The sequence below is a fragment of the Phallusia mammillata genome, chromosome 8 (assembly GCF_965637545.1).
Source record: "Phallusia mammillata chromosome 8, kaPhaMamm4.hap1.1, whole genome shotgun sequence".
In the NCBI taxonomy this organism is placed as follows: domain Eukaryota; kingdom Metazoa; phylum Chordata; class Ascidiacea; order Phlebobranchia; family Ascidiidae; genus Phallusia; species Phallusia mammillata.
In genome coordinates, this window is record NC_137259.1 from 7,354,872 (window position 1) to 7,371,913 (window position 17,042).

General features: G+C 37.5%; 1 protein-coding gene across 1 annotated transcript; it reads left to right on the forward strand.

Annotated features, from left to right (window-relative positions):
• Nucleotides 1-252: 252 nt before the first annotated feature.
• LOC145203880 (protocadherin alpha-4-like) lies at nucleotides 253-13,871 on the forward strand. Its single transcript, XM_080076237.1, has 18 exons — nucleotides 253-384; nucleotides 6,676-6,796; nucleotides 6,957-7,177; nucleotides 7,474-7,645; nucleotides 8,047-8,160; nucleotides 8,233-8,366; nucleotides 8,611-8,819; nucleotides 8,890-9,035; nucleotides 9,156-9,414; nucleotides 9,854-10,031; nucleotides 10,378-10,518; nucleotides 10,890-11,063; nucleotides 11,315-11,494; nucleotides 11,723-11,929; nucleotides 12,142-12,308; nucleotides 12,418-12,674; nucleotides 12,871-13,020; nucleotides 13,112-13,871. Exons 2-18 carry the CDS (start codon nucleotides 6,691-6,693, stop codon nucleotides 13,774-13,776), a joined length of 3,480 nt encoding a protein of 1,159 aa, XP_079932363.1. The 5' UTR covers nucleotides 253-384; nucleotides 6,676-6,690; the 3' UTR covers nucleotides 13,777-13,871.
• The last annotated feature ends 3,171 nt before the right edge of the window (nucleotides 13,872-17,042 follow it).

Consider the following 17,042-nt stretch of genomic DNA (forward strand, 5'->3'; position numbering starts at 1 on the left):
AGATTTCAATACATTTCAAGCATATTTGTAAAAAAATGTATTTGTAAAGGCAGGTAATGTATTTTTAACGCGTAAGAGCCAATACCGTTTGTAAGGTTTTATATTTGAAGTATACCTGCTGTGTGTTTATTACATGCAAGTATGTTTATTCCTACAATATCGACAGTTGCCTATCGAAGATAATTTGAAAACAACATATAGTCAATAAATTACTTTAAAAAAAATTGTTGTGAGGGCTGTGCTTTAAACTTTTGTTTTCTTTGCAATGTACTTTTAGAAGTATAAGATTAAATATATATTGCATAACTGGCCAAATAAAGTGCGTGGAAGAAAAATATCCTTGAAATATTCAGAAGAAACAGACAAACAGAAATTTAATACAAGGTATGTTACAAAAGATGTGTATAAACTGTTTGTGTTGTGTTGCTATGGTTTTTCTTCATGTATACGCTTTTGCTACGACAAGTATGTTACTGCGTTTGTTTAGCTATTCGTCGTTGGGTGCCACAACAGAAAACAAATAAACCCAACAGGACAATGGGACGTAGTTTAATCGTGTTATGCCTAACAGCAAGCAATTAAGGGGCGTGTATTTTTAATGCAAACATTTTGTCTGGCCAAACACCTGGTGTATGTGGTTTCTCCTGGCAAAAGTTGTTGGGCATTTAAAGTGTGTAGCTAATTGACTATACCTTTGCTAACTGAAGATAACATAGTCTGTCTACTTAATAAGGAACATGTGCTCCTATCATGGCATAGAAAACTTGACTTTGTTGTACATAAGCAACAAGACCATTTATATAAATCGTAATAACAAAAGTTTTGGGGGAATAAAAGAAGAAGAAGATACTAGTGGAAATTGCATGGCCGTAAAACGTGGAGAAATAATATTTTATTTTAAATTTTAAACTTAGTTCGTACTTACGACTTTAGAGATAAAAAAAACTTACTCTCTTTGCAATAACTGTCCAAAATAATCTAAACACTTTTTGAAATATTAAAAACATGCAAAACCATACAGTGGTGCTCAAAAGCTCCTTAGGGCGACGCTACAAGTTTTAAACCATAGGCGATGTTCAAAATCACTCATATTGCATCGCAACGGTTATTTGTGTGTATTCAAACACTTTCCAAGTTGCTAGTATCTCATTGCGCTGGCGTTTCGATTGTAGCTTTTCTAGGCAGCTAAGCACCCTTAAGACTGTTTGAACGCTCAAGTCAAGACAAGAGGTTTCAGGATATTGGGTTTAGAGGGAGTTGCCAGGCTAGTGTTGTTTTTGGAAAGCGTTGGCCTGACTTCGAAGGAAAACACTCTCAGCACCGATATTGTGTGAAACTCTTGGTTTTGTTTTGAGATCCACAACCGCTTTGAGAAATAACAAATCGTTATCGTTTTCCCAAATCCACAGAAATTTGATTCTATGTGAAAATTGTCGGTCATTTGCATATGTTTGTATGGTGGATTTCGGTAATAAAGAAAGTGACATTTGTTGCTTTTTATATGACCTTATAATTGGCCCTGACTTTCAAACAAACTTTATGGAGCACTGCATTTTTTTAAAATAAATATTATTAGGTTAAACCCCGCTCTAGTTGACCTAGACACCCGGTTGGCAACAAAAGTAACAAAAACAGCTTTTAATTTTGTTTAAAGGCATAAAAAACGATCAAACTGTCATTTTTTGCAAGACATAAAAAAGCGAGTACAGTAACTTCCAAACCCAGTTGAAAAATCGTTTGTAGAAACAAAACCGCCTTGTTTTGGAAAAAAAATGTTACTTAAAGGAGTAGCAAATAATTTCCAAGTTACCATCAAAGTTTTAAACATACTTGCTTTCCACCGGATCATAAAATTTACAAGGCAAGTAGGGTAGGAAAATGCGCGTAATAATTCCTTTGATCTCGTGCGATTTCTATTAGCGACAAAATCCGGGCGCTCGAATAGTTTAACGAGCTTTATTATGTCTCGTTTGGATCGAACACAACACTTGTAGACATCGTAATGACCAGAAAGCAAAGAAAACGTCCCGATTCGTCACCGCTATTACATTATTGTGTTACGAGTTGCGAAGTCGTTTTTGATATCGCTTGGCCGGCGGAGTGAAAAAATTAGCGCCGCTTCATATAATTTTGCATTGGTTTTAGTGAAAGTAAATGAAATGTAGTTGTTGTCGCAATTTGAATGAGACAGTTTGAAGCTATGTTACTCATTACTAATTTGGGTAGGGAGATTAAATGATGAAAATAACAGCCCAAATAGACGAAAAAGCGACATGCTTTGGTGTTGAACGTTTCGGCAAATGCTCATGCCATCATCAGTGACATGAACGTATTTTTGGGCCGTTATTTTCATCATTAAATTATAAATAGATCCGTAGATATAAGGTAGGGAGAATTATCCGTTGAATTTTGTATTCGAAACCTTTTGCCTCATTTGAAAACGTCGACTGGTTTAAAGTTTTTATTTCAAAGTAATGCAATAAATAAAGTTCAATGTAAATTTGCGTTACACCTCGTATCAAATGTTCTTTTAACTTAAAAATTCGTTAATCTAACGGCACAAACTGCATGGCTTACTCAATTTTAAACGGATACACGGATCAATGGTGCTCTGCGAAACGTTTACTCATGACAAGAGACGCGGAAATTTGTATTTCGTGCCGATTGTTGCATAGAGAAGGGAGCGTGAACTTGACTTAACCGGGCACCGCACGACAAAGATCTGTTTAGTTGACCTTACTCCTTCCGTGTAGACTGTTTATACGAGTCGGCGGAGACACTAGGACCACCAAAGTGCCTGTTTTTCAACACTTCATCATAAATATTGCATTAAGTTTACTCAAACTTGACCTTTTTGAAGTGGGGTGTCTTGGTGGTTTCACTTTTGTAAATACCAGAACATTTGACTCAAAGTGGTTTATGTTTGCTAAACGCAGTTTTTCGCAGAGGCGACTCGGAAGCAAAATATATATTCGGTATAAATAATGCATTTGATAAGACACAGCAATGAACTTGCCCTTGACACATGCATTCATTGCTATAAAGGTCTAGTTTTGCGGCGAACGACATGTATTGGGTCCCTTGTCATTTGTAATATAAACACCTAAAACAATTATAAGCTAAAACCTGATTACTTATAGCATATCCACCGTGGTTCAAAACCTATCTAAAAATTTATGACGATAAATTGGCGCCTCCCGTTGAAAGTCCATTGTGACCACAGGATAATTTCAAAGGTGTTTGCATAAAGAAACGGCGCGACCTAGGAGGTAGTAAATAATGCAGATGGGGCTTTGCGAACGGGGCCACATTATAAATAAAAGAAACTGCGCATATAGTAGTGCTCTCTTTGAGTATATGAGCGGGCGATTATAAACGGTATATTCGCTATCTAGTTTCATAAATGCCACTGTGAAATAAAATATTTGAAAATAGGGTTGTGGTTAGTACAACTACTTTAGGCAAAGTTTAATCTTGAAAAATATTCTTCATTTATACGTGTTCTAGAACATCAGGTCACTATGTAACATGCACAAACGTATACAGGTGAATTGTAGATAAAATTGGGACGATTATATTTTATGAATTTGGTAGGCAACCCACATTGTACATGTGGTTTAAAAGTAATTAGGAAATTAAGGCAACTGTGAAAAGACAGTTTAAACTAACTAATTATTACTGCTTACGACATAAAAACACAAACTTAAACAGGTCGTTCTAACGTTTAACTAATTACCAACAAGGCCCGTCAATAATTACATGGTCTTTCGGTATTACAACTTATTACCAACTTGCCTGGTGAAAGATTACAATGCCCAATAACGCGGCGTCTTACAAGTTAATCACGTTAGCAGACGTGTCCGACCAAGAACCCTAATCCGGTTTAAAAGCGTCAATTGATTACTTAACTTGTTAGAAAATTCTATCCTCCGAGACTCGAACATATTGATGACACTGATGAATAGACAAAAAAATTCTGACCAAGACCGGAGCGTTATCTTTTGACATGATCTAGGTTTAACTTGGCAAACTACCTTAAAATATATACGTGTTGCATTCTTCGGCTTGAGAGCTTTGTGCAACGTTGAATTGTAGAAATTGGATATGTTTGACTTGGGTTTGTTTTCTGGCTAGTTGGGGCCAAAAACGAGACACAGGAACCTAAAGAATTTAGCTGCGCATTTTTAGTTTGCAGTTTGGCTATAAGTTCGCTTTTTCATCATGTTGTTATGTTCTATTGATTTAACGTATGGGGTAGATTTTAATGAACTTGAAAATGCCGTTGCGCTTGTAAATGGACTTGCGCGTGTAAAGTTTAATGTCGGATTTACATTAGTGCAAAAGTTAAAGTTTAATCTAATTTAATATTGAACATTTTTCTCGAAGTTTAGCATCATTCACTAAATGCGTAAATCATTACGATTGGTGTATTGTTTCGTGTCTTTTATAATACTGAAGATTTTGATTCTTCCATACCTGTATCACATTAATGTAAATTATTCGCATTGATCACCTACTCACACACTTACCACATCGTGAATGTTTGAAAAGCGCAAAATGTTATTCGGAAGAATGTCACATATTATTAGCTTTTATAGATTGATACTCAGTACGTGGAACCAATGACATACATAGATCGCATTAAATCCAAATAATCGCGCCTTTAAACGCTGTATATCTCTATTAGCCTTTAATGGTGGTATTAATTCTGAAAGCGATACATCACAATACACACACACGATAAAATCAATACGCCAATGGGCAAAAAAATCTTATGTAATCTGTAGCACCAATGCATTACCATTAATAGACAGTGTGGCTTGAATTTAGGGCACGCACAATTGCATTGCTTATACCAACACAGCATTACTACCAAATCGGACAAAACAGGCAACAATACAAGCCAATTTATATGCCCTTCAATCATTGGTCATCCGCCGATTCGAATCTGAAAGGGTTCAAATGGGTCGTAACGGTTTTAGAGTGGACAAAGTGTTCGATGTGTGTGACTTTTGTCGAAGTCTCTAAAGGCAAAAATCTGTATGTTTAGAGCCAAGATAACCTATAGATGATATTTGATCACAAATAAGACGCCTGTCATGGATTTTCTAATATAACTGTTTGGATCCAATACAAACATTTTCGAAAGTTGTTCGAAAATCTTTTAAAACTAAAAAACGTTGTTGTTTTCTGCACAGTAAATGATGTGTACGCTATCTAGTAGCATGTTGTAATCGACTAATGACTACATATAGTAGTGTTGTCGATTATTCTAAAGTTGCAGATATTATCGTTTTCAAAAGGTACCTTTTATCATATTTTGAGTTCGCGTTCAGGGTGTAAAAATACTGCGCGAAAACTGCCCATACTGCGTTTGGTCCAATGTTTAACACTAATCAAATGTCAGTAAATTGACAAGCCAAGAGCGGAAGGGCATCCTTAGGTCTTGTATCGTTTCAAACTGTTCACGTGCTTGAAATAAAAGCCATCCATCGTGGGTCTTCTTAAGTGTTCTTCTGTGCCAAACAATTGAAACCTGGCAGCGTAACGGTCATGGGACATAAGTTTTTGCGAGCGACAATGTTTGTAGTGTGATGAGAAGGGGCAGCTGCATTTGAAGGGACTGCTTCTGCTACTGCTGTTGTACTTCGCATGTAATTACCCCGGTTAGTAAAATAATCGCTGCGTGCAGTGTTGAGGACTTGAAAAAGTTGGAACATCAAATATGAGCTGAAGTGAGATTTCCGCAAGTGTGCGTATTGGGACAAAAAATCGAATATCCAATTTTTTATCTAAAATATATTATGCTATACCACGTAATGTTAATTTGCATGTAGCCACAAAAACTCACTAAGGTTTACGTTTGTCGCCTTTTGATCGTTCATAATTGGGTAATTTTTAACGTATGATTTCATGCAATTTCTATGATTTCATGCAATTCTATACAGTGGCTTCTGCATGGTTTAGTGTTCATACTTGAAAGTAAATATATAGGCTTCGAAAATAACTTCATTGATATATCCACGTGCAATTTTATGCAAAGACAAACCAAAAAATGCGGTTTAGCAGACAAACTAAAACGTTGGCAACAAACTTTTTTTCAGTTTACGAAAGTTGGCAAAAAGATTAATCATTCAAAGTTTGCTTAACAACCGTATTGTGCGTAAATACACATTTGCCGGTGTAAAACCTCATCCGCCATTCATTTTGCCACTGTAATTTATCAAGTTAAATTACGAGCCTTGGCACTTCCAACTGCAATCATAGTACATATACCCGCTATTTGACTGCATAACCCCATTTCTCTACACTGATGTTTACGAGTTTCACCCGAATAGTGCCCTACCCCGAACCGCAGGGGTTAGGTTACAGTTAGACAATATTTGAGTTTGTTTAAACCCAAGACGACTCCGTGTTATGGGTTCTGACGCAAAACTGCACAGACAGACTTGGAAGTAAAGTTTTTTGATCGTTAAGATTGCTAAAGCAAACACACTGGTGTATAACTTGGTGTACATATACCTGCCAGCAGTACATAAAGTAAAGCAAAAACACTTCGTTATAAAAGTAGCAAAACATTGCAAAAACGAAAAACGATTTTGTGTTCTAATTACTTTCTTTTGTAAAGTCTAATAATTTGCTAAATAATTTCAATAATTTGCTATTTTTTTGCAGAACAGTGGCAGTAAAATGCATTTCGATGCTTCGAGCACTCTTGTAGCTCTTCTTGTGACGTCATCGTGCGTCTTGTCTGCTGCGCGAAAGACCGTCCACCTTCCTGAAGAATCACAGACAGGTACTTACACCTTTATGTAAAATTGTAGGAGTTTATTAAAAAAAACTGAGAGTTTTGTTTAAATGAGCATTTTAAGTACAGCTTTTTTACGTTATTTTCAATTCTGTCTGTTGCTAATCGAAAAACGTCAACCTTCAAAGAATAACATATTTGATTGTAGGCTACCGTATTGGAAACGTCGCTGAAATTCTTCGTATCATCCCTGCACCGAAATCACAATATCAACTGCTGCAAGAAAACCTGGTTACGACATCCACGCACCCTCAACAGCGCCGCAAGTGGATAGGTGTGGATCTTCGAACGGGAGCGATCACGCTGCGCAATCGAGTGGACAGAGAACGGCTATGTGGTGAATCTACCACGTGCATTATTCGTTTACAGGTTTGTTTTTACCAGTAATTAGTATTTATCAAATATGTATAGCTCACGAAGTATTAAAAATTTCACATAACATTTAATTCACAAGCGTCTCCATTCATTGAATACAATGATCTGACTTGGACCAAATAGCTCTTGTTAAAGCGTTTTAATTCGAAATTCTAGAAAAAAAGTGGGCAATTATTATTTTTACGGCAGTTAAAAACACCTAATCTATAAGTTAATCTAATGCAAATTAATAATGAAAACATTTCGCATGCGTTTGTATGTTTAAACCAAAAATATTTTTTGTGTTACAGATTTTTGTCAGTGGGGAACAAAAAATGTTAGATCTTGACGTAATAGTTGATGACGTCAACGACAACAGTCCCGCTTTTCCAGTCAGATCAATTGAAGTGAATGTTTCCGAAACAGCTGAATTAGGCAAATTCATCAACCTGGACCGATATCTTGCCAAAGATAAAGACCTAGGTACGAATTAGACAACCTGAAAACGCATTAGAAAGTGAAACTTCGGCGTTTTGACCTTCTTCAAATTGTGCGATATGTTGTGTAAGGTCATAGTTAAAACTAGGTTTACGAGTTGTAAAATATTTAAGTGGAGATTTGAATTTCTGCCCTAAGCATACTTTCACATAAAACTGATAACATCTACGATTAATTTTACTCTTGAAACACTCGCGTTTGCAAGTTTGATTTGAAAACTAGTTGGTAATGAGGCATTATGCTTGAGTAGTTGTGAAAATGTTTCCTTCAGATGCGTTATCGTTGTTCTGTGCTTTCTTTTTCTGTTTCCCTTTTTGCTTGCAAATGTAAGTAACTTTCGAAAACTTTGAAACTTTTTGACATTTGAAACATTTTTATGTCAACAGGTAACAACTCAGCAATCACTTACTCAATAAATCACAACGGATTTTTCGAAGTTGATCAAATTACAAACGACATGGGTTCGCAAAGTTTGAGGCTTAAAGTTGTCAACGAACTTGGTAAGTAAAGTTTCTTTATCATTCATTGCCGCAAAAAGTTCTAGAAAAAATAACTAATATTTTTTAACGTAGATTTTGAGACGGTTACCTTTCAACAATTAGAACTAACTGCTGAAGACGGGGGAACTCCCAAACGTGCAAGTCACGTGCCTCTACGTGTTAAAATCGTTGATGCAAATGACAACAAGCCAATTTTTGAAAGAAAGGTGAGCCAAAAATTGTCATTTCAACACCTTTATAAACTCACCAAATTGCCTCTGTAGATTAAATACTACGTAGAAATGGAACAAATTTCGTAAAATTTTGTCAACCAGATAAAAAAGAATAAATAACTAATACATAAGTACCATAGTCAATTTAAATCTATGAAAATTTTTTTTTGTATTTGACCAGTATGTATTTGAACTAGTCTAGTGTTGTAAGTGCATTATGAATAACTTTTTTGTCCAGGAATACTCAGTCCAACTCAACGAAAATATTCCATCCGGTTACGTTATGACGCGTGTTCGGGCCCATGACGCGGACACTGGCCACTGGGGCACCGTACGATATTCGGTGTCTAAACAGAACAAAGCCCTCGCACGACACCTGGTGGACGTAGATGCAAAAACTGGTGACGTCACACTGAATCAAAAACTTGACCGCGAAAAGCATGATGGGTAATAATTTGTTAAGAAACGTATTTGCCTAAAGTAAATCACAAGTTAAAATTTTTGACCAATTTGGTAGGATTCGTATTGGGGTGGAAGCACGTGACATGAGCTCGACAAATCAGAAAACAGGATTTACTTGGCTTGTAATCCATGTCAGAGATAGCAACGATAATGCACCTGAGATTATGGTCAGCCTAATTCCTCCTGGAAAAGACACTACAGGTAGTTAAGAAAGTTGAAAATGAAATTAAAGTTTTTTTTCGGAACAATTTTAAGTGCGCTGAAAATGTGCTATTTCTATAACCTTAACGAAAGTGGTAAATTTTGATTTGTTTGTTGCAGCTTATATAAGTGAAGACGCACCAGAGGAAACAGCATTTGCTTACGTCACTGCCACTGACGCTGATCTCGGACCAAATGCTGACGTCACTATTGAAATAGAAACAGTAGTGCCCTCAAGTGGCGAGTATGGCGATGATGTGACAAATCGATTTCAACTCGACTCAACCGGGTTACTTGGAATTGCGACGCAGTTAGATCGGGAAGATGAAAACAAATATAAAATTGTGTTGAGAGCTTGCGACAAAGGATTTCCAAAACTGTAAGCATACTTTAAATTAATTGCATACCGTTTCAAACCCGTCACTTTCCTGTATATACAATATTACATGTTACCTTTGCTATTTACCATGATGAAGGCGACATATATAGAACGGTAGCCTATGCATAATGCAGTTGTCAAAAGAACCTTATTTGGTATATCTATCACTAGTAAAACATTAATCTCTGTTTAACCAATTGTGTCGGTGTTATAACCGCATAACACAATAAAAAACTATCTGGAATAATCCAGCATTATGTTTAAACCAAAAACACAAGAAGCGCTACATAAATAGAACCATATAAAACAGCTTGATCTACTCCACAATTTCCAAACAGTTTGTATATATTAAATGCATTGTATTGCAACCGTCGCCGTCACTATAATTGCAAACTTCAAATTGGACAGCAGTGATGAATTGCATCTTAAAACTTTGCAGATGCTCCAACACCAGTATTGACCTTGTGGTTCTTGATGTGAACGATAATTCACCCATATTTTCTGAACCTGAGGTGACTGTCACTTTAGACGAGGACACACCAGTGGGAGAGTTTGTTACAACTCTTCAAGCTGTCGATGGCGATTCACAGAACAAACCATCTTTTACTGAAAACGAGGTGCAATATTGTCATTAACTTAATGATTTGTTTTGTAGTTTGCTTGCAGTCAAATTAAACAGTGAAAACAACTTTTGTTTCACTTGAGAGGAAATAAGTAGGGTTAACAATATATATATTGTTCTCAGAGGTTCTGTTGTCTTTTGGTATATTTTATAGATGACCGGTGTTTACAATAAAAAACAGCTCAAGATAAACTACTCATGCCACTTAACTCGACAGTAATCTAAAAAAATGTTTGTGATAAATGATACTACAAAGTTATACAATTTTTCTCGGGTACTTATAAAGTGGCATTATTACGTCGTTTCCTGAACCATTTTGCAATAAAACCTTTTTGTTCCAGTACGGCGAGGTGGTTGCGTCATCAAACGGTGACGTCATATATTCGATTGTGCACAGTGAAGGGACATTCTCGATCGAACCTCATACTGGAAGACTAACTCTTGTGCGTCCACTAGACAGAGAAGCGAGAGACTCGTACACGGTAAGCAAAACAAACTTAACAGAAGAATCATACTACGCCAGGCCTATTAAAGGCGTTGTACCGAATCAGCTGGTCTCCCAAGCATTCACATATTCCCATATCCTTCCCATACCCCATTATATGCCGAGATCGCTGGTCTGCATCGACGCTTCAGGGCTGATCCCAGTATGAATATGTCCATCTTAGCTTTAACAGAAGAACGTTGACAAACCAAGACTCAGCAAATTTATTTTAACTGCATTAGGCTGTTAACTGCAAAATATCGTTAAAGACACAACTGTTAAATTTTAAAAAAACAGTGCACAATTTGTCAAGACGTATTGCGGTGTCAAAACACAAGATTCTGAATTTAACTTGATTTTACGTTTTAGTTAACTGTGGAAGCAAGAGATGGAGGTGTTCCCAAAGTTCTTTCTAGTTCCTGCAAACTAACTGTAAGGATTAACGACGTCAACGACAACTCTCCTCTATTTACGTATCCACCAGAAGACAACATGACTGTCCATGCAACCATCATACGTGATGACGTCATACTACGAATTCAAGTAAGTATTATAACTGTATACCACAGGCCTTAGTTTGATTGAAATGGTATCAAGCTTTTTCCAGTACAATGTATATTCTAAATATCTTAAAATTATTTTGAACTATTTAGCTACTTTATTTATTGCCGAAGTTTTCGCAAAACAGAGAATACTTTTCAAAGCTGGAGTTTCGCATGATAAAATCTTGTAGCACAAATTGTTTTTAGGTTATATTTAAGATCGATTTTAATCCTAGATTTTGTATTTTATAGGCTTCTGACTATGATTTGGGCCCAAGTGGTGAAGTTAACTATTCAATCGCCGCCATAAATGGAGCAGCGAAAATCGACACACCAGTTTTTATTCTTGATTCCAACACAGGCGACTTTCGACTTAACACAACCATGACTGACCTCAATAACGTGTTGGGTTCATACTTGGTTGCAATCATGGTAAGCTTGTAGTTTTTGTGTTCAGTTTTCGGAAAGTGTTTCTCTAATGTTACCAAAATTCCGAAGGTGAATAATATCTATGTAATATCGACTTAAGTAAATCGCTTATTCTTATGTCACGAACCAATTCAAAACTTGGACTTAATTTATTTTTTTAATAAATTTTGCGGATAATAGCATGAAAAGGCCAAAAATATCAACTAAAACCCTAAATGTATTTACTCTTAGGCCCGTGACCATGGACCTACGTCACTCAGCAGTATACGTCACATCAACGTCATAATCACGGATCGCGATGTTCTTCCCAGCTTGTTTCCTCCTGCACGAGCTGGAACGTCACCAAACATCATTATTATTATCGCGCTAGCGTCATCGCTACTTCTCATCACAGTGGTTGTAGTGATAATATTCCTAAGATGCAGAGCCTCTAAAAAGGTGAGTTTAACCAAACTGGTATAAACAAGTTCCCGTTATTTTGAGGTAAACCTTTCTGGTAAATTAAATTTGCCATATGACCATTACTTTGTATTGGCAAGGGCCTTATGACCAGTTCATGTTGCTACATTTAGACGATTTTTTTGTTCATTTGTTATAAGATTCCCAACAAACGATATAAAGCAGTGAAAAACAAACATAATTTTGTTTAGCAAACCCGGACTTACGCGTGCCACAAGGTGTCGCAAGATGACAGTGAGTGGAGTCGCGCATCAGTGAGCAGTTTGAAACACAAACCAATCGACGCGAGACGAGCGGTTTCCCAGGAAACTGACATGGGAGACACAAGTGTGTTGTGGGACGAAGGCAATAAAACAAAGTAAGTTTTCCAAAATATGTTTCACCAGCAAAAATTCTGCTTGCTTGGAAAAATAATTGCACATTTTAAAAATTCAGAAATGATAATAATACTTACAATGTATTTACAGAACTGACTTGAATCTAACCGCTTCCAACACTGACGTCACAAATTCGTCGCGCAATGACGTCATGATGACGCGCCATCTACGTAACTCGACCCGAAGTTTAGGAAGAGGTTATTCGCAGAGCAGTTGCAGCCGATCCAATTTCCCGGAAAAATTTCAGTCTGTTCCCCATTTGCTGACATCCTCATCACATGATGGCGATAGTGGGCGTGGGGACAGTGACCCGGATGTTGCAAGCTGTGACGTCACATACGATCATGGTAAGTTAGGTACATTATTTTGCTTACTTAAATAAGCGTTTACATCACATTGAAAACAATTCAAATTACAATGGAAAAGGCCTTCCTATATTGCTTGATCCAAAAAAGTGATGACACATCTTTAGTAACCCCCATTACTCCACATATACCCTACACAATTTTGTTCTAAACTTTAATTTATAAGCTCTCTTTTTAGACATTTCCCGTTTCCGTTCCAATTCATCTCACGTGAGTGCCAAAAGTGACGTATCAGATCGACCAACCAATCAGCTTTCAAGGCGATGCACAGAATTATGTTTGAAATACGGACACAGCGATGCGTGCTGGATGCCACCAAGCCCTTACGGTAGGAAAACACAATTATTTTTTTTCCTTTTTGGTATAATAAGACAGGATTTCTTTTTTCATCATCTCAATTTGCATTTTCATAATTTTAGTTGAACCACCAGCGTTCATTGACAACCCAAACTCGATGTATGTGCAACTCTGTCCACTACCACAGAATCACTTACCGCATCCGGAGCAGCAGCGACAGGTGGATCTGGAACCGATTCCAGAAGCTACCCCGATACGTTACTTCGCCGGCTACCCAGCTTCCGACCTCAGTTCAATTTACTCAAACGTTGTAAATGCTACTCGGGCGCATCCCCAAAACGGATACTACTCTCCCATGAGACCAATCATTGAGTCAACACCGCGAGTGACGTCATTCGATCACCAGACGCCTACGTCATCAAGGTTAAGCCCCATATCGAGTGTTTCGTCACCACCCGCCTCATCTCTGCACGCCGATGACAATGTACAGCGTAAAAATCATTGCATAATTCGTCGTGACGTAGCGCCTGATGACGTCGCTGCTACGTCACCATGTTCGGCACCGGCCTCCCCAAGAAGACCTTCGACGTCACTAGCTAGAAGTTATTCGGCGGATTTGCTGGCAAGTGAAACGTCAAGTTTCAAGGGATACGCTCCACCGAGAGTCGAGGTTCGATCTCCCGCGTCCAGCGAGCAGAATTTCCGATCAGACGCTTACGGACAAGTTAGCATGCGTGAAACCGAAGAAATAGTGCAGAATATTGAGAAGCTTTTAAACACGCAGTGAAGACTCTTCAATTGTGCCGTTCATTAAGTTGCATTTTTTTGCATGCCGCTTTTTTACATCGCTGCTTTTTTAATAAAACGAAAATTTATCTTTCAGTTGTGTAGAGCAAAAATCCATGAAACAATCGTGCCCTTAAACAAAATTAAACTTTTGAATTTATGAAATAGGACCAATAATATACAAAGCGTGGGAACTTTAGCAACTTTAGTCTACACATGCAGGACCCAAGAACCAGTCACTGATAAAAACTTAGGCATTACTTAACACTTTTGCGTGCCCTAAATAACGCAACTGTAGACAGGCGTGCCAGAAAGTGTCATGGTGGTATGTGCAGCCCGACCAAACGGCCCAAAAATGTCGAAAACACCGTTGAATCAGCAAAAAACTGCTTAAACCATTAACAGGCAATCAAGCGGGTGCAACGAGGCGTGACGGTTACAAACGCGACACGTGATAGCAAGATCGTCATGCATGACCTGTCAGGGATCTGGTTTGCCTCTGACGGGGAGAAATGTCTGCAAAGGGATGCAGCCGTTGAAGGTCTGTGCGCGGAGAAAGAGTGTTGGTTATTTCGCTAAAACTTTCCGGTTGATTGTCTGCTATCTGACACTTGATACCGCAACCACTCGATGCTGAAAAACCACGAAGTGAGGGCTCAAGTTGGGGCCTCGACGAAAGAAGTTCAGCACTGATCAATCATCTCCAAGCGTGTGAGCTGCAAAAAACAACATCGCTCGTCAGTAAGTTGAAATACTTGCTTACTTACTCACACCAACCTAATTATCTTTCAGACGGAACCACGATTTCAGAGGTTGTTTTGTTTGTCCCGTTCATTATCGAGATAAAGTCTAAAATTGTTTCAGTACGATTTTTTGTAGCTATCAATTATGACAAAGTATCCAGATTCTTTGTCCAAACTTTGGCTCGATAACATGATATCCAGCACTACTAAAAAAATTTAAGTTTAGTTAAAGATTTAGCATTAGGTTCTTAGAAATAATAGGTAAAATTGCTAGTGATATGTTCAACCACAGAAAACCCACATACAGTTAATTGGCAGGTAAATGTAGACGGGTTTTCAGTAATGATGTACCGAGTCGGCGAAATTTCGATTCGGCCGAAACCGAATATTCGGTGGTTTTGCCGAATCAACCGAATCATTTATGACGTCACGCGAAGTCGTACCCTACGCGTTTGACATGAAAACACAAGTTTATCTACCTGGCTATTAGTACAGAATGGTTGTGTTTCGTCCTTATTTTGGTTGCCTCAATCTAACAAGAAAAGACACGTTTACGCTTTAAATGTGGGTTCGTAAAAAAAATGGTTTCGACCGAATCGCAATAAATTATTCGGCCGAAACCGAATCTTTGCAAAAGTGGCCGATTTGGCCGAATAAATTCGGCAAACCAAATATTCGGTACATCTCTAGTTTTCAGTACTGACTGGGTAATTCATACCCTTCACTAAAACACGCTAAATTTTCATTGTAAACAAACAAGACCTGCTCAGCAAAAACATACATAAACCTCTTTAGGGTTGACAATAATTTATTAGTGAAACCTGTTCAAGAGTCGAGATACCCTAAAACTCACTAACAGGTGAGTCATCGCTACGCAAGACTTGACTTCAAAAAGTTTTAAGAACTGTTGCCAATTATTTTGAATTAATTTTTTTTCAAGGTGCTAAAATCAGTTGAAAAATCAATCCAATATTTTGGAAACCAAGTGGCATATTGTGTTACGTAACAATCGTTGTCACGAGGCTGTACAGTGTGAAAATCTAGTCAGCTTCCTTGTACAATGTACATTTGTGCGGTTGCACGCTGTTTGGCAGACAGCTATTTCTTAGGGAAATTAGTCTCAATTGTTTTGTGCTGATGAGACTGCTGCCTAAGCCCTAATTTGAGTGGAGACTGTGTAAGGTATGCTACCTAGGAACACTGTACCTGACAATAAACACACAAATGTGGTAAGCATAAAATTGCAAATGGTACTGTATAGTAATGTTTGGTGTATGATGTAACTCTTTATATTTACGTGTCAGTTTGAGACAAGAGACACAATACAATAAACAATAACCTTTGTACGTAATTATTCTCGGTAATAGATTGATTGGGTTGAATAATGATATAGTGTTTAAATATGCTGCATTGGATAAGAATTCAGCACGTGGCCAACGTAAAGGCAAAAGTGTTTGATGTCCTGCACGATTTTAAGGTGCCAAGCGATGTTGTCAAATTCAGTAAAGTTCTTGCGAAGATGGTAGACATACGGGTACATCCAAATCTGCTTGGATTACTTGAATCGCTTGGTGCACCTTAACATTACATTTAATATCGCTTGGTGCACTTTAAAATCACTTTGTAAATTCTGGAGTTAACGTTTTTATTAAATTATTCATGTTTTCAATTACCAAAGCATATGTCAGTAAAAGTTAATTGTTTGTCGAAATTACGTCTATACAGCCGTGATATAGAACTTTGCGCAAGGAATGTTAAATATGTCGGGCAGTAAGTTTATGAAAATGTTCCTCTAACTTTAACATGGGCTGTCTTTTATGTGTTACTGCATAACAGTTTCATGATTTTCGCAAGACACCAAGTGTAATGTTCGTTAATTGTTTTCAAAATAAAGCCCATTGTTTTGTGTAAAGACGGATTTTGAGCGCATATTATGACAAACAAACGATTGCGGAATCATATTTGTATGTGATATAATTTGCGCTTATTGGTATATGTGGTAATGAAGCATTTTGTTCTTAATACTACTTTTCACATTAATAACGGTGTGTTTTAGGTCGTTTTGCTTCGAAAATTTGGCAATTGTTTTCATTTGAGTTTGCAGTAATAGATGTTAAACGACGCATGCATTACACGCTTATAGTTTTGCTGTGCTTCATTGAATAAACTGACACTCCCTTTCCGTTATTAGCAGAACCAAAGCACGTTTATTTACGCTTAAACTCACTGCTAATATACCACTGAAAGGTTCATTAGGAGCTACGGAGCCATACCTTGAGCCATTAATCACCCTAATCTCCTGAATTCTTGCATTCCGACAGGAAAAACAGGAAACTAATACTTAGGGCAAGAGGTCCGGCTCACGGATATAAGGTGGACAATAGTTTAGCAACCAAGGAAACAGGCCCTAATGCTCGTAAACCAGACTGCTATTCGATATCCCTAGTGTCCGGCTCAAAAGGAATGTTTTTGGTCGGTTCCTAACAATGCTAGTTTTATGGCCCGTAAATTAGTACAGTACTAT